This window comes from Leptosomus discolor, chromosome 5 (assembly GCF_034619465.1).
Source record: "Leptosomus discolor isolate bLepDis1 chromosome 5, bLepDis1.hap2, whole genome shotgun sequence".
Taxonomy (NCBI): domain Eukaryota; kingdom Metazoa; phylum Chordata; class Aves; order Leptosomiformes; family Leptosomidae; genus Leptosomus; species Leptosomus discolor.
In genome coordinates, this window is record NC_141395.1 from 62,579,662 (window position 1) to 62,605,502 (window position 25,841).

General features: G+C 37.5%; 1 protein-coding gene across 2 annotated transcripts; it reads right to left on the reverse strand.

The window, feature by feature from the left end:
• Positions 1–896: 896 nt before the first annotated feature.
• EIF3E (eukaryotic translation initiation factor 3 subunit E) lies at positions 897–25,841 on the reverse strand. 2 transcript variants are annotated; one of them, XM_086465026.1, is made up of 14 exons: positions 25,710–25,841; positions 23,939–24,053; positions 21,818–21,868; positions 20,788–20,905; positions 16,875–16,917; positions 16,311–16,415; positions 14,124–14,249; positions 12,537–12,661; positions 11,375–11,501; positions 9,286–9,387; positions 8,171–8,280; positions 2,543–2,645; positions 2,164–2,298; positions 897–1,061 (listed from the first exon to the last, which is right to left on the reverse strand). In XM_086465026.1, the coding sequence occupies exons 1-14, from the start codon at positions 25,797–25,799 to the stop codon at positions 1,023–1,025; spliced, it is 1,389 nt and encodes a 462-aa protein (XP_086321152.1). In that variant the 5' UTR covers positions 25,800–25,841; the 3' UTR covers positions 897–1,022. The 2 variants fall into 2 exon arrangements, with proteins under 2 accessions (XP_086321152.1, XP_086321153.1); XM_086465027.1 differs by lacking the exon at positions 21,818–21,868.

Sequence of the window (25,841 nt, forward strand, 5' to 3'; positions counted from 1 at the left end):
AAAGAGGAGAAAAAGGTACATGGTTGGAATAAGGTGGAGGTGAGTCACTACACTTTCCCCTCAACCTTAAATGCAAAACTGTACACAGAGGTAGTGTCTCTTCCTTTCCAATATTCACATTCATCTCACTGATCAGCCACTGTATTTCACAGAACCCTAAAAAGGATCTTTGATTTTCCAACTCAGAGGTGCTATAATACATTCTGCAGTGCAAAGGTGCTCAGGAAACAGAGACACATGAAACACCAGCTGAAAACACACCAACTTAAACCCCTTCAAATTACAAGAGTTGAGCAATACAGGGTTGTGTTGCTTCATGTTTGTGAATCTTAATAACTTCAGATTTCAAAAATAAAAGCTTTAACCATACCCAGCTCATTAGCCAGACCTTCTGAGAGACTTGTTCCCCCCTGAAACAAAAAGCTCTACTCCAGAAAGTTTCCAAGACTGGGCAAGATTAAAGATGAGATTTGTAACAGGAGAAATTCTGAAGCATGAACACACAGGTCTACCCAAATTATTCTGCATGTAGACCACACCAGGTTTCATAAAAGGTGTGTGCTTTCACTCTACTAAGCTGCTTCTGTGACAAACAAACAAAACCATGGGTGCGCAGAAAAAGATTTTGGTTTGGTCAAACGCTCAGTGGGGAACCATTGGTTTGTACCATCCGCTTTCAGTTCTTTGTGTGATGTTTGTAACAGATAATGTGTAACTAATTCCCTGCTTCCAAACTGAGACAGCCCAGAGCAACAGCATCCTTCAGTACAAACCCAACAGAACCAACATTTTGAATTTTGCAAACTGTGATCCAAAATGCTTCGGGACACCATCATGGTAAAAAGCCCCTATACAACATAATTAGGTATCTATTTAAGTTAGAGATGCACAGACTGTTAAAATTAGCCAATTTTATTCAAATAACATTAGATGCAACACAATCACCTTTTCTCAAAAAGGTTACATATTTATGTGCTTTTTAGTCAAATGAAAACTGATTTTTGCCCCTTTGCAGAAGTATTTCAGTAGAAGCCAGAGTCTTGAGTAGCCCAGTTTGGTGCCTAAAGAATAAATAAATAAGGATCAGTAGAAAATAAATTATTGTATTTGTTGATTACTGACATTTATGAGAAATTACTACAAAATTTCTAATACTGATACATGGCTAAGAAGTTGGAACACTGTTCATTAGTGAAGGATACCCTCTAAGTTTAAAGCAAGCGTTGATAGAGCAGAAATACATGCTGTAATTAATTTGTACAGCCTGAATCCCCCAAGCCAGTAGTTTCAGAGAGGAATAGTTCTAGAAGATGCCAAAATAAATACAAAAATTTTGCAACTGTATTTTTTAAAAGAAAATAGTTATCACATGAAGTTACACACAACTTCCCTTTAATGGAATAAACTAATCCACCACTGCTTGTCCAACTTCCACCAGTATTTCAGTGAGGAAGCCAAACAAAAATTTTACCTTTAAGTTCTTTTCAAGTGTGGTTTAAGGTTTTTTTTTGGTCTTGTTTTAAGTATGTATGGTTGAGTTCTTAGTTTCATCCAGCTTATACTGCTGTTCTGCCTCACAAAGTTCCCCATATAGTACAGTGAACAGAGAGAAAACCAGACGATCTTGCCACCTCCCTTATTTTCGCTGGTTCTACTTAGACCTCTGGCTGACCTAATTACATTCTATAGTATTTCATGAAATGGATTTAACGTTAAAGTTTTGCACAATTCTGCTCTTCATGTTCCAGTCTTAAGCATCATTGATTCTTCTCAATAATATATACATATCTACAGATACTTCTCAAGTACAACCCCTTGAAAAAAAGTAGTACAACTTTTATAAACATCACCCTTCAAAACCAGGCCTTTTTCAGGCAGTGAAGGAGATCATTTAAAGGAAGCAGAGAATCAAATTATGACAAACACATGTACTTACACAAAAAAAAAAAAAGGAATACCTAGCAATAAGGATAGAGGTGAGAAGAGAATAAGAATCCTTGCCTAATGCTCACTGTAAGAAAAGAAAACCTTTTCAATTTAATACATAGTGCCAGAAATACAAGTATGTCCCTCTGATGAATTAAAGAACAGGTTAAGGATTATACTTAAATATATGTCACAAAAAAGATAGCAGGAATTCAGAGAAATATAACTCATACCAACCTCAGATCTACCACTCTGATTCAATTTCTTCTCAATGTTCATAGCCAACATTTGACTACGAAACGATAGGCTTTTGGTCTTTTCAATCACTTGTTGATAAGGCGAGACTGCATTGTTGCCCATGACTACATGGCCCTAAAACACAGGAAAGATACAGCAAATTTAACACTCTCTCAGAACGTATGTCCCTTTAATGCTCTGCTTTCAGAGCTTTTGCAAGTCATCTTACACACAGGATCAAAAAAGAATTAAATGAAGTCCACTGCAGTATGGGCAAAGAAAAAACAGCAGAAATTGTAATTTGCTGTTCCTGGATGAAGTAAGAGAAATTTAATGAAAAATTCAAGAAATTCACTTGGATCCATCCAGACACGCTTACCAGCTTTGAATCCAGTTTGGCATCTAACCTTGCATTTCGAATTAGATTGACAATCCATCTTTCCGCTTCTTCAGGAGTCATATTTAGTTTATCTGCCAACATACTAAAAGATAACAGACTTAATCAAAACATGAAATAGAATGCCTCTGATGTTAGTAAACATGACTAGGGACTACAAAATACAAGTTAAATCAAGATAAAATTTGGTGCAGCCCAAGACTTGTATTCTATAACCACCACATGTATCTGGGAAGCACGCTTTCATTTGACCAAAGTGACTTTAAAGCTTACATACATGCACTCCTGCACAACTCCCACCCCTCCTGCTTTACACTGGGACATTGCAAACAAGGAATTCACATCCTGAAAGTATATACATCACCATCCTGAACTATATCACCTTGCACTTAAATCTTGACCTGCACAATTTATACATTCCTATTAAGCCTGGCCTACATGAATGTTCTTTGGAAAATTGTCAATTAAGTAATCGCATCACAATATAAACCAGCAACCATCACAATAAAGAGAACAACTGAATTGCTTTTATTCTTATTTAAATTCAGCCAGTCACAGAAGTTTAGACTAATTAGTCCAGGAAAATGACTCTCAGTAGCACATCTAACAATAAACTTTACCCTGAAGATTCAGGAACAAGAGCTATGAGACAGAGTTTGGTATAGAAGATGTGACAGACACTATGCTCAAACTTCTTGCAATTTCAAGCAGGCATGGTGGGGAGGACACAAGAGGGAAAATTCTTAACGGAATAAGCACTCTTGTCCAGGCATAATTCCTTCTGATGGCACTTCCTGTGGCTTTCCAGCCAACTCCTTTAGCTTCCTGCTGGCAGCTGGCTCACACAGGACATTTATAATGCTCATTCTTCCATCAGCTTTCAGATGAAGGTAACGGCTACAGACATGACCAAAAAGCCAGCTGGCTACACCGAGTTGCTCAAGAGGTCAGTTTCCCACTGTCTTACAGGATCTTGCTTAAACATTTTTCTCAACCTGAAAGAGGTATTTCCTTCTTGACAGTTATTAGCGTCAAGCAAATACTTTGTGATATATTATTACCTCATTACCTAGCTAGCCTATCTACATAGTTTTCTTCATACAGTCTTCTCTCCTATATGTTCTTGATCTCTCACTCTTCTCCCAATTATAAAAGTTCGTTCCATTTTTTGTCAGATGAATATGAAGTGAATAGAAAAAAACCCCAAGTAACTTAAAATACTGAATTTACACTGAACTCACTGCAGTGCAACGACACAACGAACAGACAACAAAGTTTCTGGAGTTCAGCAAAGCAAGGGGAAGTGAAGTCCAACCACGCTTGCTACCGTCCCACTAGAACTGCTAATCTGTGGCTGAATTAGCAATTGTAAAAGTTAAGGCAGACAAGAGAATAGAAGATATCATGGACGTGAATTTTTATGGAATTATCAGTCATCTAGGTAGAATAAGAGACATTTCAATAGGAAGAAGCTACAAGTTGCTTTACCATCTTTGAATCAGTGATGTTAAGCACCTGACTTGAAACTAAAGAAATTTCAAACTGAAAGAATGTGGGGTGGGGGGTGTATGTGTGTCAGCGGAATTCTCGTATTTCTCTTTTAGAAGCATCAATAGGATTCCAATAAAATAACTTCTCCTCCGGATGACCACAAGAATGACTACTGCCACTACACTGGGGATTAAGCAACCTACCTTTGGGATTAAAGTGTGGAACCTCTATCCTTGGAGAAGTCAAGAATCAAATAGTTTAACCCAGTGCAGTGGGTTAAAACTCCTGCTCAGAGTTTTAACTGGGTGCACAAGACTGAACCACATGACTTCCAGAAGTCCCGTCCAACCTACAGCAGCTTTTTGCTTAACCTAAAGTCCCTGTGTACTTGGAAGGGAAGAGGGCACAGACGAGATTCTAGAGTCATTCCAAGCCAGAAACTCAAGTGCTTTATATCACCTAGCAGATAGTTCTACTTTTTCCTATTATGTCTGAATTTTACTAGCTCAGCTTCTTCAGAGGCAGGTTTTTTAAGTTAAAAATGTGTGACGTGAACAAACACAGAGCATAAATGCAGTTATATGATACAAATAGCACACCCCTGTACAGGTGTTTTTTCCTGCACATGCACTTGAAAAACTTATAAATGGTAGAATGAAAATGACTGGGTAAAAAGGGATATAAAAACCTATTTTATCTCAACTTCTAGCTTTGAGATATGTATAGATTTATAATTTTAATATAAAGTAAGCAAAGTTATCAAGTAACAGCTATCTTCCAGGGGAAACAATGATACTTGTATTAAAAAAAAAACAAAACTTTATCATACTTAGATGCAAAAGATGACCTTATTTGTGCACTTATGGCAATGAGTTCAATTTTAGGGTCTCCTTGCAGGCTACACCGCAACAGCCAGCACCACCCAAAGTGTGGTACTTGCATGGTAAAGCAACACATACAGCCCAAAAAAAAAGCATTCTCCATCCTTCCACAGCAAACACACTGAAGATCTATCCTGATTACCATCATGTAACACAAGAACAAAAAATATTCTCCTATTGCACTGCTAAAATAGGTACGTAATACTCAAGAGATGCAAACTACAGCTCAGCCCCCAGACGTTTAACAGTTCAAGTAACAGTGACACATTCAGATTAACAAATACATACTAACACCACTAATACTACGGAACAGAAGGAAGAAAAAATTTATCCCAGATTAGCATTGTTTATAAAGAACCTCACTGTAATCCAATAAAAAATTAGTGCATTATAATGAAATAAAATTATTTAAGGAATACCGTCTACCATTTCAAGTTACAAGTGATTTCAAAGTGTAGTTTCCCAACAGTAGCTTCAAAAACAGTTCTTTAGGTTATTTCTGTCCATCTGTTTTATAAGGAGATTCACTTATTTGGGTCACACTAAGGCAAGTGTTATTTAAGTTCCTTTGCGTAAGAGGCAAGTCTACTGGATTCCACATATCTTCACATACGAACAAGCCTACCTTGTACTGCACACAGAAGAATATATAGAAGAGAATGAAGCACATTCAGCTCTTCAATTAAATACAGGCACGTCAAACCAGCCAAAACACATTCTGAATTAATTTCACCTATTACTCCCCATTAAACATAATATTTCAAACAGTTATGTAACTGCCAGATGATTTGATATGTATAAATTTTAAATTACAACTGATAAAACTACGTCCTTTGCAAGAAGTCAGCTGCCTAACAGATGTAAGTAGCTAAAAAAAACATTAAATGAGCCATCTATTTTCCATTTAACATAAGGAATAGCAGATTCCTCAATAATTATTTTCAAATTTGTTCTGGACAGTTACACAGCACTTATCAAGCACTGTGGAACCAACCAACTATTTTTCAACTCCAGGAACAGCAGTGGAAATCACTTGTGGACAAAGAAGTGCAAGAACTATGCCTCAGTCAAACATTTAATTAAAAGCATTTTGACTGGCTGATTTCTTCAAAAACAACTGTGAAATGCACTAAGAAATACTTATACACCCCACTTAAGCCCAATCTAATTATTGTTACAGCTTGCACAGAAATTTAAGGCTTATGGCCACCATTTAAAACACAGTGATCTACTAAAAAGAATCTCACTATTGACAATAGATTCCACATGCAAGTATCTGCAGTGATACCTGGTAGAAATACTCACATCAATCTGAAATACGTCTCAACTCAAAGTTTATCACTTGCCTCAGAACACACCATAACACTTACAAAGACCCTGCTACCTATGTTTGTGAATCACACATAACAAGGAGAGCCAACTACAATATTTTCTATCACACTTGAAGTTGAATTCCCACATATGGCACAAAAAGTATGAACTGTAAAATAAATAAACACTAGATAAATGTCAACCACCTACCACAGGCCTTGATTTGTTAAATCAAGTTTGCTCTAATCAGTCACTGGTACGTTACCCATACTTCCTCAGTACCTTTTGACAGAGACTTGAAGCACATTTACGATACATCCTCTGGACTCTCTGCTTGCTGATTGGAGTCAGATGAGAGAAGCAGACTTCTTAGACATTTAGTCTTCAGTTTAAACATATAGTTTCACTGAAGACTTGTGCTTGAATATGTACAGTGTTCACAGTACTACAAATCATTTATAAGAAATAGCAAGAACTATGGGGGGTTTTATTCCCCAGAAACTCATCCTTAAGAAAACTGTATTTACATTTTTTCTTCCAAATACTTATTCAAACCTCCTTTATCCCTCCTTTATCCCAGTACTCTGCATAAAGTGATTTTAGATAAAGTAATAGCCTCCTTATAAAAATGAATTTAAGTATGGAAGTTTTGTTCACAGTATCTAGTTCAGTTTATTATTATGACTACGCTTAAAACACAATACACCACAGCTGATTAAAAAACTCATATTCACTTTGCCTTTTACACTGAACTAATTGACTGTTTTAAGCTGATACAAAGGATAAAAAATATCATTTTCCAAAGGCATTGAAGACAAATGTTTCATAGAGTGAAGAGAGATTAAAAGTAGTAAGAATCTTCATCCTTTCTTCAATCATACCTATCCACAAAAAAGCAATCCTTTCAATAAGCTTGCAAAACTAAGACAATTTTCTCTCAAGTCCTTTTCTTTCGAAATCAAGGACTGTTAAATTGCTTCCCCAGAGGACCTGACACATGTGCTCTGGATGCAAGCTGGTAACAAGACTGCACTAAACTTGATCAACTTAACTGCTTTGGTTTCTGCTGTCTCAAGGACCTCCGCACTGTGATCTACCATTGAGATTTTTATAGCATTCAGAGTTTTTCCTGCTTCACTTTTCCTTTTTAATTCAGGGATGTAGAAATACAGGAATAGCAGCAAAGGCCAAGTGGAAAGGTATCTCAAGCACCTAAAACATCTTCCTGATTAGTTTCTCCAATAGAGGCATCGTAGCTGTCTGTTGAAAAGTCTGCTTTTACAAAATTAATCTGAGTAAATGACAAACATCTTTGCTAACAAGAGGATCATTTTCTTACAGCCAGATCACTCACTTTGTGCCACAGGGAATAAGATCTATTGTTTTCTATTTAATTAATGAAAAAAGCAATACAGTTGTAAATTTTGAAAGAACACACCTAGAAGACAGACATGGGTATCTGTATCTACCAAATATAAATAAATTTAAGCAATTGCTGTATTTGCAATTTGTATTTACTTAACATTACTGCTCTATATCAATATATGTGGAATCTAGCTCCACACTAAGACATCCGGACTTAGGTGACACTAGGTATTAAAGTTCTCATTAAATCCAGTAGAGATCTAACCTGACACCACGAGAAAGCTTTATATCTTGAAAGCATTGTTTGTTTGGGGGGCTGGGGGTGGTAGAGAGATGCTGTTTTTAGTTAACCACAAGAAGTCAATGTTAAAATATGATTATTGTAATTTAAGTATATCACATTAGAGCTATAAAACTAGAAAGACAACAAACCAATTAAAATTTAGTTAATGATTTTAATTTCATCTGATGACTGAATAGTTTACTACTAAAGTTTACACTGTTTGTCAAACTGTCATCCATAACTGACTTTCTGAACTGCCGTACTAAGAAGTTACCTTACCCAATGCTGATACATTGATGGATGCGACAAAAAGTCTCAAATATAAAGAGACGGGCATTCTCGATGAAGTCCTCAAGGCATGCCACTAAGAAGAAATCATTCACAAGCACCTGCAAGTGTAAGCAGAAAGGGAAGACTAAGAATGAACATGGAAGTAGTAATTTACTGGTATACTGTCAATAAGCAAGATCAGTGAACAGTCCACCTACGAACAGTTCTTGCTGTGTTCTAAGATGGAGAAAAAGCTACAAGTTCAGCAGAAAATTTGTTCCGCAGCTTGCTAAATTAAAATCACATGTTGACATGATTACTGAGGTTGACTCAAGAAGAGGACGGGGTCTACCGCTGTCATAATTCTACTGAAGATCCTTCCTACACATAAAATTTAACTCCCCCCACATATTGTAGGGTTCGTCTCTCACCCTGCAATTCGATCAGCATTCTCTTTTCCATGTAAACCAGCTTACTTACTAGTGCAAGTGTGCCTATAAAAACTCAGATTACAGGACCACCAGCCCTATGCATGATGATTATAAGCCTCCTGATTTACCCAACTGGGTAACTAATATTAATGAAAGAGCCAAACCAGAGGCTGTAAGAACTGGTACTACTGTTCAGCTATTAGAAATACTAACTTTTACACTAGTCAACCCAAGTGTTATGTATCTTTAACTGTTCATAGTAGATCAACTAAGATTTTTCCAAAAATATGCATTTAACCACCCTAATGTTATTTCACATTACTCGTCATCATTACAATTCCAGAATGCAGTACCTTTCACAACAGAAGGCAAATCCAAGCTTTTCTTCAAGCACTTTTCAAACACTAATGGAAAAGCTGAAACTCTGCCAAATGCATGATTGCCTATTTACTTCTTGTTCTAGAACTTCTTGAATATAATTTTAAAGGGATAGCCTTACCATAAGTCTTGTTTCAGTGCTACAAAATGAGTTGTCAAAAAAACCAAACCCCAAAAAACCACACCCATGAATTAAAGCTCGTCAAAAAACATTGGCAATGTAATCAAACACCACTTCAAACAAATTAGCCAGCCATGACTTTCATAGATCTTTACTTAAAAGGAAGAAAGTCTTGTAAATGTTATAAGCCTTACTGTTTCACACTCTCTCAGTTTCTTCTGTGCACCATCAAAATCAAAATTAACATACAAGCATTCCACAAACTCTGTGATAGGGTCCCTGTATGTGTAGGACTCCTGTCAAAAGAATTATGAACAACATTAGAAATCAGGGCCACAAGACACTCAAGTACTCCTTGTATTCTTCAAATGAAATTTAGCACTGGAAACAAGTCCATACATCATCTAAAATAAAATATTAAGTTAAGCTTCCCAATTTCTCTTATAAAAGCTGAATAAATGTGTTCTCCCCCCCACTATAATAGTATGGTTAAATAACCAAAAGTACAATTTCACCTTCAGCATTTAGTGCTGCAATCCCTGCACTAGAAAAACTTCAGAGACTAGTGCTGATTTTGTATCAGACCTCCAAATTTCTTAATATATGGTAGAACATATTGGATTTCAAAGACTAATCCAACACCAAATCCTTCATACTTCAAATTGAAGGATCATTTTATTTACACTGACAACATAGCTAACACAAGTAGTGCTACTTTCTATATATAAAATGCTTGAATTTCTTTTGGAATTACAGGAATTACTCAGCTAACTACAAGGCAGATCTATATACACCTGTGCAAATTAAGATGTAATTAAACATCCTCTGATACATCTAATACACATTTTAAGACAGCTTAACTCAGTATCTGCTTAATATACAGAAAGATCAGCGGATTAAGGGAATTACTAAGAGGTTTTTTTCCCCCCTTCCCCAAAGAACTGTATTTACAGTCTCATTATTTCAGCTTAAAATTCAGTTTTATAGGTAAAAGTTTGTTTCCCAAAGTTTTACTTGCTAACCATGTAATTAACATCGATTATGTAAAAGAGTCTTGGATCCATCACCTTTTAAATTTAGAGATGAACAAACTGCTTACCTATCAATTCAATACTTGCAAGGTACTGCAAGTATTAGCAAGCTCTAATTGCTAGTAGAGCAACCAGCCTACCACATGACATTTGACAAACCACCTCATTCAAGGCTTTGTTTTTCCTATGTAGATAAGTCACTAGTTATCCTGTCTGAACCACTTTCAAACCTATAAAGCCTCTATCACTTCATGATGCAATATAATGAACCATATGGAGTAGAAGAGTAGCAAGAAATAAATTTCTCATCCGATATTTCAAAACCAAAGCCAGAGTTGGTATTTTCAAAAGGAACAGCCTAGTGATCCTTTTTTATTCATAACAATTGTACAAAACAAAAGCAAAGAAGTTGTAAAATTAATTACTTCAAATACTAGAAGCCCATATTACATTAGAAGTTCAATGCTAAAATCAGGTTTTAGCTTAAGATAAAAGATGAGTCTTAACACTTCAACTAGTTTATAGCTTCTTGTGCTACTTTTGTGAACACTAATGCTTAAACACAGATTAAGACATGCTAAAATTTGATCTTTGCATTGATTGTGCTTTGTACAGATAGTTACACCAGTGCTTGAAGTGGACATGATTGATTGCTAGCCTGTAATAACTGCACTACCACATATGTAACAGTTAATATTCACAACATGTTATCATTATAAGCATTTGAAGCATGACAGCTTGTATACAAGCTGCATGCTGATTTCAGATGTCTTTGCCACAACTCCCTTGATTGCTATCAAGCACAATTCTATTGCTCTTGTCCATGTCTACATCCTCATATAACTGCAACAGAAGCATTTCAAGAAAGTGAACACAAAACACACTGTTCAGTCATTTTGAAATGGAAATAAGATAGAACCCTTATTCATACAATTCCTTGTAGGGATGGCTGAAAAAGAAGAATCAGATTCAAAGCCATTTCACATCTGATTTTTGCATTTAATCATACAGAAAGAAAAGCAAAAACAACTGCATATTCTATCTTACTCATTGCTTGTTGACACAAAAGGATGAAAAAATTATTCTGCCCTCCCATTGATTGACATGCATTTTTCTTCAGTGAAAAGTTAGTTCAATGCAAGAAAGTGAGCACCAAAATACCTAAGTGAAGTCCTAAGCAAGGCATATTATTAGAAGAAAATTATGAAGTCTCAGTAAAAGGACAGAAAATATCCAGTATTTCAGTCCTTACCTGCTGAATAACCTTGACTAGATCTTTCAAGACTTGTCTACGTTTTCGAACATCCTTATTTGTTATGACAGCAGTAGTCAGGTATCTGAGGATATGGGGGCACATTGTCTGAATTGCATTGAGATACCTAGAAAGAACACACAGATAAAGCTCAGATCATGCAATTTTGCATCAAAAGAGTATTCAAGATAAAGAGCTTATGCATCTTTTATGCAGTATAATACCAGGGCTTATGACTGACCATTTATGCACATATAGAAGGATGATTTATCTGTTAACCTTATGATCATCTTTTTGGGACAGGTGAAGGAAGGAGAGAAGAAGAGGGGTTAGCACTGCAAAAGAACCATCCATAGGCTAAGTCCAGCCTAAGCTGTCAGCTACACTGATTTCACAAAAGGTGTTTGCATAGGCACACAGAACCACAGGAAGCCCTTTTTTCTATTTCATCTGAGCCTGCAACTCTTCTGTTCACCTGTCCAACAAGTTAGCCCATATTTAAAAGTAGGAAGTATAAATTAAAATTAAAAAACAAATCAACACATACACTATGAAACAAAAAGGAGGCAAAAAAGCCCACTACAAATCACCAGTCTACTGGGATCATCATGCAAAAAAATTAAACTGTTTTTCTTTAGTATCCTTCTCCTATTACTTCTAGCCATGTACTAGGAGAGCAAAATTTACAAGTAATTTCTCAGTGTTAAGCTGTTGCAGACTCAGATTTACATATAGGTAGTCAGTCCTCTCACAAATAGCTATAGTATTTTAATTTTTATTCTCAGATTTTCCTCAAGAAGCCTTCTTAAATAGGTTTTGTAAAATCAAAATAGAACAATTCCTTCCCCTACAGCCCTAAAAGATGTGATATGAGTCAGTAATCTAGCAAACCCAGTTATTCCATCCCTGCAAGCATCAGAAAAAAACCAGCCAGTTCTTCCTACTTTACCACCCTTCTCCTTGAAGGGTGAGTATAACCATGAAGAAAAGCAGGTTATACATAAAAACTAAAAAATAAAAATGCTTGGAAAAAATTTAAAGCATTAACATCATTAGAACTTCTGAAACACCTTCAGGCTTGGGCTGAAAAATGTTCAACGAGCTTGCATATTCATCATCTGCCTTCATTTTGACTTAAAGACCCCAGCACAACACAACTTACTGTGGTTGATAGAGAAAAAGGTCAATGATATTGTCTCTCCCTTTAGGATGATTAAAAAACACAAACAAAGACCAGTGGATGAGCCATGTTCTTTGCTGAAGAGACTGCAGTGGAGAGCTGACAGACTAAAAGAAAACATAACAATGCTTTAAGTCAAATAACACAGAAAGTTTGCATGAATACTAATCATGGAAACCTGTAACTGTTCAAAAATTCGTGATTTTCCACTGGCTTTTTAGCTGTTATCACTCTCAGGTTGAGTTTGACCTCCAGTTTTTTTAACCTGTTATCCGTTAAAGGTAAACCTGCTGAAAGTTATAACCAAGCTAAGTTTTCCAATATTACATTCCATATTTGCCAAAATTTGTGTCCTGTTATGGCAAGAGCATAGATTTTAGTTCTCCAAAGACCACCACACTAACATAACTTATTACTTCCCCTTTTAATCCTGAATTTTATTTCTTCTGTTCTCTCTTCAGATGTAATCTGAGGAACTACTTGGCTTCTCTAGCTTTTTGGGGTTTTTTCCCCCTCTCTGAAGCCTCACAAGAGCTTTTTTCCACACACACTCTCAGACAATGATGAAGCATCATAACAATTTTCAGCCAAGAAACAAGAATGCAACAATCTTCATTTAACCTGATAAGGCACAAACAGGGATTCGGCTCTGTATTAGCTCCAACTTCCAGCAGTACTTCAAACAGATTGCAAAGCAACATGTTGAGAACGAACTGACATAGCAAGTTAATAATCACTCCAAAGAGTACAACAACTAACTACTATGATTCTATCCTACTAAAAAATCTTGAGTCCAATGAATAAGTCAAATTTAATAGTCTATTAGAACCATATAGTTGATAAAGATGAGGAAATCAGAGAAGAAAAATTGTTAGCATTAGTTATCTGCCACAAAGAACAATTCTGGGGGGGAAAAAAGCAAAACACCTAACATGTTTTCCAAGACTCTTGTTCAGGAGAATAAAACTCTCACATTTCAGATATGGACACTGAAGCCCAAGAGCAGATAGGAAGACCGAGATGTCCTTAATCACTTCAGTTGCTCAGAATTAGCACTGCAGCCCCACTCTTTCCCTTCATGTTCTTGGTGCTCATCGAACTCAGGAGATGGTAAGGAAACTACACTGGCTGAAAACTATTTTGAAAAACAAGCTGTCTTGCATTATCTGTCAAAAATCTTATTTTCATGTCAGAAGAGTATAGTTTAGTTACATGCATTTTATTCTTTATAGAAAATAGTACAACTACTTGAAATTTAAGCAGCAAACAATTTCACACAATGATACCTTGCCCTCAAACTCATCATTGAGACTAGTTTGTTTACTGGAAATACCTCACAAGTTCACAGCTACATTTTCAAAAGTGGTAAGAGGGAAGCAAGCAATTTGGAAAAGGAAGCTTCACTATTTCTTCGTAAGCACCCTTTGACTCTACCACAATTATTAAGAAAGTATCTAGTGAAAAGGTGGTAAACTACTCCTAAACAAGACTGTAAGTGACTCATAATAAAACCTGAATACTAACACCTCTAACCCCTCACCTTACTAACTTAACCAAGATTTTACTTACATTATTATCTATTGTCTCCTTTAGTCTTGTGAGATCTTCCATGGCTGCATCCCAATTCTGCATCAGAATTTCAGATGCCAGTTTTCCCCACAGAGAACTCAAAGCATTTCTGTCTGTTGCTGGAACCTATTTTCAACAAGAGCAAAGTCATACCCAGTATATTTTTTAAAAAATTATCATTTACTTTAAAAAATAAGAAAAATATTTTCTGGCAGTATTTTTAATTTACAAGATATCAAATTTGCATGGGCCTATCTTTCCAAATGAAGTACTTCTTTGTTTACCCAAATTGCCTTTTTTTTTAAAAAAAAACCAAACAAGATAGCAGTAAAGCTTCTGAAGTAGAAACAAGAAAATCTTGTCAAAGGAAGACAGAGCTCCATGCTGCTCCAGTTTAAGTTAAAAAAAGAAATGGCTGAACACCAACAAATTTTTTTGTGTTTTTGTTTGTTTTGTTGATTGTTTGTTTTTTCCAACCATATAAAAACACTTCTAAACTATTAAAACAAGGTTATTACAAAGCCAGTTCCTGAAGAACTCATGACAGTAGGTAACCACCTTAAAGAAGCCAGTACTCTAAGTTCTTTCTGTTAATGCTGTGCCAAAAAGCATACTTCTTACAGAAGTGTCCAGTAAAACCACAGCTTTGCAGTAGTGAATCTATTTCCTGGAAGGGTAGGGCTAAGGTCAAGCTGTGTTAATTTTATACAGGAATAAATTACACTAGGTCATTCACAGTGTCAAATTCTGTTCTCAGATATGTTACAATAGTTCTTTCATAGGTTATGTTTCATCACATAGAACTTTAAACAAATATTCTCCCATCAGAATTAGTAACAAAGTCCTACACCAACCCATCTACCAGCACAAAGACAGTGCTTCTCTTTCGAAATTAGTTATCTGACATAGAAGAACATAATGCTAAGCCCACAATTAAAGCACGAAGAATTAAGGACAGCTGCCCTTAATATGCAGTTACATATTTAAGTTATTTCTTCTCTCAGGACATGCAATGTACCTATAACACTGGAAGTCAGCTTTATCATCAAGATTTAGACTAAGAATTCAACTCATTCCTACTTTAAACCCCATTCTGATTAAAGATACCTCTCCCAATTTTGCTTCTTTAATTACAGTCAGTTACAGGAATTATTGTTATTTACCCTAGTAGTATTTCAGAAAGTTAAAGATACTTTTAGATGGCACTAGAAGTTAAGTCAGCAAGAACCAAATTACAACACATGAACCACTACCTATTTTCAGCAATCACTGCACAGATCTGCAAGATACACAGTTTAGAAGTCGTTATCTTCCAGGCAACCAAGGTGGCAGCTTAGCAGATACTTTTAGTCGAGGACATTCACACGCACTGTGCTGGTTCCAAATCATGTAATTACAGTTAGCTATTCACAATAACTGCCTTTAGATATGGCAGCTGTTGTAGCTACAGTATCTGTATTTTCAAGCAGTTACCTTAAATTTCCATTTGTTAATAAGTGGCACATTCACTGACCACCAACAATAAATCTACTGTGTTGAGATTCCTACAAGACACTATCTTCATTCTCAAAATTCACTTTCACCATTAACAAATTATAGAAATTACAACATGAAAAGAGCCATTTCAGAGGCAATGGATCTCATGCTACAATTCTCATTTAAGCTGTTTACATTTCCTAGGCAGATGACTTAAACTCTTCATTCCATGATAAAATTCAGGAGAAGACAGATACAGATGAGAGTTCAGATAAGAAGCTGGCAGTTCACCACTACCATCAGTTACATTCAATCCACCTGCAAGCTTTTCACTACTGTTGATCACATCTGTGCACAAAAGCAAGTATTCATTTTGCTGGGGTTTTTGGCAGGTTTTTTTAAAAAAACAAAACATTTTTTCCAGGATACATTTACACTGAGGAATGAAGTATTCTGTAATTAAATGTTACCACAAGACCTACAAATTTAAAGGACAGCTCCAAATCCAGCATGAAAATAACAGAATTGCTGGACAATAGTGATGATTACTAAACAATTATTTTCAGTTTTTGTGCACAACAATTGTCTCAAAAAAGCTGAAGAGTACTATGTTCTAAGAATGAATACAGACAACTTACTGGTCTATGTACTTAATTGAAAAACACAAACAAACCACAAGACAAAACCCAAAACCAAACACCCAAAACTTACCAGAACCCTAAAGAAGTAGAGATACTCTGCAGCTCCTGAGTAATTACCACATTCATACTGGAATTTTGCATACCTGTAGAGTGTATCTAGGTACTCCTGCCTAAACTGAAAGATGAATACAAAAAAAGGTTTTCTTTAGGAAAAAAGAAACATGCTGTTACAAACCAATTTTAATAGTAAAGTAACACTTGAAGTCTTCAGGGTCTTTGAAACACATCACACAGGAAAGACAACAGTAAACTATGATACTCTTAACCCATCCCACTGAATTACAGATTATACCAATACCAGAAAAAAGGTGAAATTCTGTATCACAAAGTAAAGCATATCTTAGTTACAAGGATGCAGCTAACATTAATTTCCAGCTTTATTTGTATAAAAATTAAAAGTTCAAAGACATTCAAATAAAATATGTTAGCATTAGGAATTCTGCCCATTTGCTACATTGATATGAGACAGGCCAAAATGCTAGTCCAAAATTGCTCAAAGCTGTTGGCTGTGAGGGCAGTTGGGTGGAGATATTTAGAACTGAATTCAAACAGATACAAGAATTGCAACACTTACACCATGCTTCTCAGCTAAATAGTCAAACAGCATCCGACCGTCCCTATAATAAAAAGATAAAACCCACTGTTTTTACAAAACAAATTGATTGTCACCATGCAACACACCACACAACCTTTAGCTGCTAAAATACCCAAATAGAGTATAAATTTGAAGTGATACTCCTCCACTTGTTGTGCAAAAGCCGCTGCAGAAATAGGGAGCCAACTATTCCTAAAGTGCCACGAAGAAGTTTAAGTCTTGAAATTATTACAATTTTAACTAAAGAATGCCACTTGCAACAATACCTAAAGTTAAGAAAGGATGGTTTGTTTGGGGTTTTTTTTAAATTTGATGGCACCCTTAGCTTTCAGTATGGAAGTTAAATTCAGACTTGGAGCTCTTCCCATGCATGTTCTAATTCCACAGTAGTTACTCTAGCCAAGCAGTTTGAATTTAACAGGAGACAGGGGAAAAAAAAAAACAGCAAAGACTAAAGTAAAATAGAATTAGAAACAAAACTTATCCCACTGTTGCACTTGGACACAGTGGTTAGCCAGAATACCTCTACCACAGCAAATGCCTGCAGAATGCAAAACTACAAAAAACATTCATACTTAGTAAGTTCTGAACATCTATTCACACATGATCACATTCTGAAGCTTTTTTTATTCAACGTGGATAACAGAAGAACAAGCAATATTATCTAGATCAAAGGGAAGTTCAAGCCTTCAGTAGGCAGCATGAACTTACCTACCACCAAGTCTCAATGACTACAGGACTTCAGATACCCGTTTTTAAACAATAGTTAATTTGGTGAATAATTTTTTTATCCAGTCTCTGCAATGGATTTTGGTCAGGTCAGAGTGAAATTTTAGCACACCAGCTTTTCCATGCAATAAGAATTCCACTCAAACTCTCCTGCAATTATCTGGCAACAAGAGCCACAACTGAATTCATAGACATAGTTGAACTCTTATTCCTAAACAAAAGAAAACTATTTCCCAGTTGGCACTTTGATTGTATAACAGCCTTTCCACCACACAGAAAGAATTAACAGTATTTTTTCTATTCTCAGCCCCTCGGGCACATGTCTGTACCTGCAGCTACCCTTCACTCCATCTCTTCTGTACATTCACACTTCAATCAATAATGTGGTAAAGACAACTTGGACAATTCATGGAACTATTGTATTTGATATGATAATGTATCTGAAGAGGACGGCACCAAGCTATAAATTCCTTTTTGGGACAAAGAAACAGTGAAAGTGCATGCAGGGGAAAACTTCCCTATTTACCTTGAAATCAACTGACTGCAAAGCTCTGAATTGCTTAATTAGAATTTTTGGTGTAAGAGTCTACAGGGATGTGACACATTGCCAAGGTAGCCAAGAATAACAATCTCACAGGTTTCTCCCAGTGGAACATACTTCAAGGATGAAGAATACTGACTATTCCTCTCTAATTTTTAAGTCAATGTCCTTCAACAGCTGCACAGAAAGAGAAGTGTTTTGGATTATTCTTGAAAGCACTTCCACTTGCAAAGCCTCCTTTACACATCATCTTCTACCATTTCCCAGACTTTGATGTTCCAAGCAGCACTGTCAGACATCAAAAGCCACAATCTAAAGCCCTGATAATAGGCAGCTTTAAATTTGACACAGATGCCAAGTCACCAACAGAAACTGACAAAAGCCAAACAATCAAAAGTTGCTTTCCACTACCTAAAGCACACTACTCTGGTCTAGACAGATTGACACCTTTCAGCCCAATTCTCCCCACTGCTACATAACCCCAACAAGGTGGATTAGAACTTCAGTAGAGCAAATAACCAAAACTGGCATTTCTGAGATGCAAAGTTTTCACACATTTTAAAAACAAAAATGATGTACCAGTTCCAAAACAAAACTTGCTGCATATAAGTAGGAGGGCTAATATTTTACAGCACTAGCCAAATTACATTCCATGCATTTTTTTGATCATACCTCTTACTTCCAAACAGCGTGTGTCCCATTTGGAATAAGTACTACTGACCAACTTCTGTGAATCAAAGATCAATTAACAGAATACACTTCCCAAGAAATGCTACCACATAGAATTGCACAAAGTCATTTTTTTTTCTAGGCCAAATATTATAAACACTGGCTAAAGGCAAAGCAAGAATTGAACAAGATCGCTCTATATGGATCAGAAGTCCAGTGAGATTTGAATAGAGTTATGGTAGTACCAGGAAGTCTTTTTAAAATGAAGACAGTCCAGTTAATAACTTCAAGGCAGTTAACTAACAGCAATTGGGCCTTTTACTTTCAGAGCTATGCTTACAAAAGCTGTCAAGCAGCTCCTGCCTCTGCATAATCATCCAAGTCATAAGCCAACATAACTCATTTTCTTAATACAATTATCTGACAAATATCCATGCTGAAATCAGATACAAAGTTGACTGACTTATCCTAACAATACTTTTTATAGCAAAAGCTTAAGTACATTCTGGTGATACCAGAACAGAAAACAGAAGCTTCTTCTGAAGTGCTGGAAAGCTAACAGACTTCATGATTTCTACTGACATCTTGTTTCATGTGTGCATTGAGACCCACAGTGCACCTCACCATTTCTGCACTGACTGAGTTCTAAGTTAGACTATAACAAATTCTGAAAATAGTGTGCAGAGTGAAGAAAACATAGGCCAAAAAGGCTGATTAGGTTTATCAGCAAGTTGGGCTGAGAGGGGAAAGGAAAAATGGATGATAATCTGTGTGAAACAAGGAGTAAATTCTAATCAAGTTCCTGCCCCTTCAGGGACCCATCTTCTTCAGGGGGGTTGTTCCCAAACAAAGGTACACCTCATCAAGAAGATTTCTGCAGACTAGAAAAACAGTTTTTCCATTCAATATTTTTCTAAGAAAATTCCAGTCTTCCATATCAGTAGATGCACAAAGCTTGCCAACAATAAATGCAAGTATACACTTCACCTTCAAATTCAGGTCAAGCCATAGGTGTTCTATTTGATGTGGTATGCTCTATCTGAAACCTTAAAGAGCGTGTAAGGCTGAAGGGAGCTAAAGAATTTTCCAGAGTTGGTTAGACACATTTACAACAGTAATAACAATGCTTCCTATGCAAAGACAACAAACAGTAACTCACACTGTACGATTACCTACCCACCCTCTGTTGAAGTTGCACAGTTACTTCCTCAACAACTACAGCTGAACTCTTTCCTACAGGGCCAAATTCAGTCTTAACCACAAGAAGACTCTCACAGTCCTTAGATAAAACATGCAGACAAACTCATTGTACTTTACTCCTGTAAGCCATATGAGCAGAAACTAGGCAAGTCTTAAAAAGATTATATTATGAGCACTATCTTAGACCAAGAAGTTTGCCAGTTGAGGGTGAGGGAAGGTAAGGGAAGAAGGACAGGAGCCTTGAAAGAACTATGTGCTATGAAGCTGAAACGATGCTTTATCCACCAGGCCTCTCAATAAGGCAGACAGCACTCCATAAACCTCTCTGCAAGGTAGAAAAGGGAGAGAGAGGAGATGGTCTCCTAGAAGAGAGAACCTGAATTGTTTCAGCACACATTTCCCCTCAAAAATCCCCAAACAACCCTCCTCAAAAAAAAAAAAAAAATCAAAGAAGCCCCCCAACCCCTCCCAAACCAACCTCGGCTGCAATTTGACTGCGTTGAGCGATGACTGCCACATGTTCCGAGGCGATTCATGAACACTAAGAACAGAGGTGCCTTATGCACAGCCAGTAAGAGCACTGAACAGAGTAAGTTGCATCCAGCAATTTCAACTACCTGACCATAAGTATCAATTAAATATTGGCTGGAAATAAAAACGTCTTTCTTTGCAGTTGCCACATAAGCAGCATTCCTATCATCAACACCTAAGAGGTACCAGCAAGCCATCCTGAGAAGTTACATTAGAAATTACCTAGTGGACTGCATTTGCCTTGTAGTCTCTGGATCCTCAAACATCTTGACAATAGGTTCAGTTTCAGCTTGAAGCTGCTTCAGCTGTGCCACAACAGTTGTTCTCTTCTCACGCAAAGCTACGCACACAAACAAAAAATATTTTAATGTAATACTTGGAAGTTTTTTTACAGAAACCAACCTGTAACTACATGGTGCTGACAGCATGTTTGAACACATCTTCCCAATTCCTACCTCACTTGTCCTCTCAGTCAAGTCACAAAACTAGAGGTATCTAACAATTCATTAACTTAATAAAGAGCTTCTAATATTTGGTTCCTTTCCTCCTCTGGAGTTCTAATCAAGCCACTAAAGAGCAAGTATAGCTGAAGAAGTCTGCATTACACAAGGTATCTTCAGGCTTCCACTACAGAAGAAACAACCTTTTAAGAAAGTTCACTTATTCCAAGTAAACTTGGACAAAAATAAACAGTGCTATGATACCAATAAGATTAATTTTCCTCCAACTGACCAGGTTCTGAAAGCACATTTTTAGAATACTTAACTGAAAATTGATAGGAAGAATTTAAAGCAGCTCAATATGCAAAACTATTATTTGAAACACTATGAATGTTTATTTAGAACATTAAACCTTTCCCAAAAAATAGTTAGGAAACAGAACTAATGGCTTTAGGGCGATTATTTCACACCAACCCAAATCCCCTAATCAAGTGCTACCACTGCAATAAAATGAACACTTAAATAAAATTCAGAAGAGCCCATATGCTTAAAAAACCTAAAGATAAAGCAGTAGCACCCTGAGATTGGCCATATGAGCCAGAAATATATGGGATCAGAAAAATCAAGACCAAACCCCAGGAGATAACAGTATGCAGGAAGCCACGGAAGTGAGCCACACACCAGGACACTCAACACCACAGTGAACCTATTGGACATTTCTTTTGTGATTTGACTATATGTATATTCGTAAAATAGATCCAAAGCAGCTAACACCGTAATGGTGACCCAGCCTAAAGCTATGAATGACTCGCCTGATAGGAAGTGTTCCAACAAGGAGACATTATCTCCAACTTCAGATGAATCTTGAGATTATAAAAGAGGAAGGGGAAACAGAGGAAAGAAAAACCATTCAGTGGACTTACTAAAAGTACAAAAATGTTTTCCTGTGCTATCTCCTGGCTGTGTAATTGTACGTTGACCTCATGGAAGACAAGACAAAAGCAACTACAAATTGTGCAGACACATTTCTAAGTAAAACAGTGTAAGTGAGCTTAGCTTTAAGTACTTAAAGCAGTGAGGTCTTAAAAAAAAAATCAGCATAAAATTATAATGAAGCCAGCGATTCCACAAATAACCTGTCTCTACATACATTCTGATAAGTGTTGATGCATGAAGATGACACACACCAGAAATCTCAGAGTAAGATAAGGCCTTTTCACAGAAAGCTGTACAAGCAAGCACCCTGACTCCATGTGAAAGTATTACCTCTGCTTAAGTTAATTTTATACAGTTGAATAAAAGCCACAGATCAAACAACAACAGTAAGTAATCATCTAAAAAAATCCTGCCAAACTGATGAAGTAAACTATCAGAGATGTTTTAGAGAAGTACAAGAAAAACATTAAGTGTGGGAATTGTTGAACTACACAAAGGCAGAGCCTTCCAGTCACCAAATTCATTCAACCTGCTAGCAGCAATGACCTTATGAAATTACACACCTAGCAACCTGCTTAAGTGGCTGCAACCAGATTATTAAAACACATTAGCCTACTTTGTGAAAGCATGCTAGGATTGCTATTTCTTGTGCTGTTTACTACTTTAGCATTTCACTACTTATTTACTCCCGATTCAGTAATATTCTTCAGCAGTTCAGAAAGGCTGGAACAAAAAAAGAAACAGGAAAGCCTATTCAGCTTTAAGGTTGAGAGTGCTGAGATGGTCTGACTTTTTTTAATCAGTAGAACTGGTAAGTAACCCAGAGATGAAGCCATCATGAGAACTGTTTCGTAGATTACAAAAGCAGTTCTCATTATTTATTATCTGTCCCATGCCTCATTGCAGATACACCCATAAACAACAACGTCTGATGCCAGCATATCAAAGATTTGGTCAAAATCATTGAACCCAATGTCTGTAACCGCATCAGTTCTCTTCATGTATTTCCAAAGAGGCTAACTGCCAACTCTGCTGTTTAAAGAGCCTGGAAAGAGCAAGACCCAGAGACAGAACAGCTGGATCCTGTATGTGACTATGCAAAAGCACCCAAGTCCCTTCCCCCCTAAGCTGTGGGCAAGACTGACTGTAGTCCCACTAGTTTAGAAAAAGGTGAGGAATTCCACAAAATGAAAAAAGATGGAGAAATAGGAAGAAAGTGTATATTCAAAGACCAGGGTCAGCAAGGGGAAAACACCCAAACAGAAAAAACAACCCAGAATAAAGAAAAATTACAGAAAAAAAAGAGCACACAAAACCAAAAAGCCCATGAAGGATAGAAATTAGAGAAAGCAAGATATTCCAGTTTTCTCTCCCCCTTCCCAAACACTCCTCAGGAAGACAGAAATTTAAGTAGTAAACCGGTAAGTTTCCAAAATCATGGAGAAGACAGCAAGAGATTAAGTTTCACAGTCACTACGATCATATTAATTATAACTGATTTTCTTCCAGAGAAACAGAATATGTTGACAGAAGTAAGGAAAACACGCATCTTCAAAAACATCTGCATCTCCTCAAAGTCTAAAAACCAGCCACAGATGAATTAATTGAATTACTTACAATGGAAATTTAGCCTTAATATACTGCATGCTTTAAAGAAAAAGTTTAGCCACCCCTAAGAGTTGTGCAACAGTGTTTAATTTGGCAGATGAAAAATAAGTGCAAGTCTATTAGCCTATACCTCTAAAATACTTGAAATGACCAAATCAGCATTGAAATACTTCAGATGTGACTCAGACTAAGTTCCTGATAGACCAACAAACCCAAACTTCCCAGGATTAGGGGATCCTATTTGTTTCAGTATTGCACATCCTCTCATTAAGGCCAAAGTTAAACATTCTAGTTTGTGAGTGCAACGAGCAAATTACTGCTAGCTGTTTATTACTTTAGATCAAAAGAACAGTTGTAAACCAAGTTTCACTTCTAAATGAGCATCTCACCGTGTGGAATTTCATCAGAATACAGATTTTTGTACACATCCATAGCAAAATCCACCATGTTGGTGTCACTAAGGAGATCCAGCTTTCCTTGGAGTAGTTCTTTTTCATTGTATATCTGAAACAGGAAATATTAACAGATTTCTTTGAATACTATTAAATAGTTTCCAATTGATATTATGTAGTTACCTTGACAGCACAGTTTATTTATAGATATTTGTCCAATTAAATCTGTTTAAACATCAAATCTCACAGCTTTGCAAGATCTCACAGCTCTCTCGTTTAGTGTGCTTACTACACAGCCTCCCTACATTTCTGGTCTTGGCAAGAGATCAGCAACTTCTTGATATTTACGACTGCAGGAACTTCAAAGACTAGTCAGAAGACAAGTAGTACTTTAGATTGTCATTTCTTTAACAGGAATCAAGATCAAACTTATAACTTAATTGTAGCACAGATTAATACAAAATATGTTCTTAAGTCTATAGCATACAAGCAAATTTAGTTTAGCTTGTGTAATTGGATGATGTTCTTTTAAATTTGTCAAGTTGTTTTAAAGTTCCAACCTCATAGTTTACCCATAAGTAGCAAACTGCTCTTAGGCCTCCAAGATGTAGATGGGGGCCTAAACTAGAGTATAGCACAAAACTACACTTGCAAGAAGGCTGTATTACAACTCACCACCTTTATGGTCATCTAGATACAGAACCTGCAAGAGTTTAATTCTGCTCTGAACGTTGCGTTGTTCAACATTAATACTACAAAAATAACTGATTAATTAACCTGAGCTAATTTACAAATGCCAAAAATATTAAAAATGCCCCCAAAATGACAGACATCAAGCAAAGTCCATACACTAGGTATGAAAAATGGTTAGGTCAAGTTGTCCCAACGTATACATGCTCAACTGGTTGACTTCTAAAGCCTAAAATAATATCTACTTTAAATTCAAAGCTTACATAACTTCACACGTTTTGTTTCCACTTTAAACTGGATCAGATGAGTCCTTCAGATAGTTTAGATAGTTTGGACTAAAGTCTATCTCCAACATTACTGGGTTCTTCCTAGTCATGCAATTAAAAATATATATACAAAAACCAACAAGGCACAGCACTAGGAGGGACTTACACTCCTTTGGTTTAAACACAAATTCGTGATGACAACGGTCTAAAACTAAAGTTAATTAGCAACGCCATCTACGCCGACGCCAGCCTGCACGCCGCCCTGCAGCCCCGCGGCCGGGAGGCGACACGGGTGACAAGGGCGGCACAGTAGGCGCAGGGCTGGCGGGGGCTGCCGCACGCTGCCGGGAGCGGGCAGAAAACCACCCGCGGCCGTGCGGGAGGGAGTTTGCTTTTCCCTCCCCCAAATAAGGCAAGAGGAAAGGAAAGCAGCCACGCCAAACCCGAGGAAATGGAAAGCGGAGCTCCCCTCCGCCTCGCGAGCGAGCGGCCCGGGGCGCCGCGCTGCGGAGGAGCGGCTGCCCTAGGCCTCCTCCCGGCCCGCGGCCCTACGCGCCCTCCCGCACCGGGAACACCCACACGCCTCTACCTCGCCCCTTCCCCACGCGGCGCAGAAGCCCCGAGCCCCTCCTTCGGGAAGCAAGCTCCGAGCCGCCTCACCGGCCGGGCCAGGCCCGGGCCGCGCAGCCCGCGAGGAGGGAGGCGGCGGTGGCGGCCGCAGCGCGCCCGGGCCCACGAGCAGCGCCAGCCGCACCGCCTGCCGCTCCCCCGGCGGCGGGGCCGGCGCTCCCGCCTCTGCGGCGGCCACCCACCTCCTTGACAGAGAGGAACTCCAGCAGCGGGAAGACCAAGTGCCGGTCCAAGAAGTGCGCGATCTTGGTGGTTAGGTCGTACTCCGCCATCTTGCCGACGGGAAAGAAAAGAGAGAGGCGGGGCCCAGCGGC

Coding starts and splice junctions, on each gene's coding strand:
- EIF3E (XM_086465026.1), bottom strand. CDS start 25,799: ATGGCGGAGTACGACCTAACCACCAAGATCGCGCACTTCTTGGACCGG. Junction 20,906..21,817: donor GTTGGAACACTTCCTATCAG/GCGAGTCATTCA, acceptor TTGTGTGCGTAG/CTTTGCGTGAGAAGAGAACA. Junction 12,662..14,123: donor AGGAGACAATAGATAATAAT/GTAAGTAAAATC, acceptor GTTTTCTTTTAG/TCTGTCAGCTCTCCACTGCA.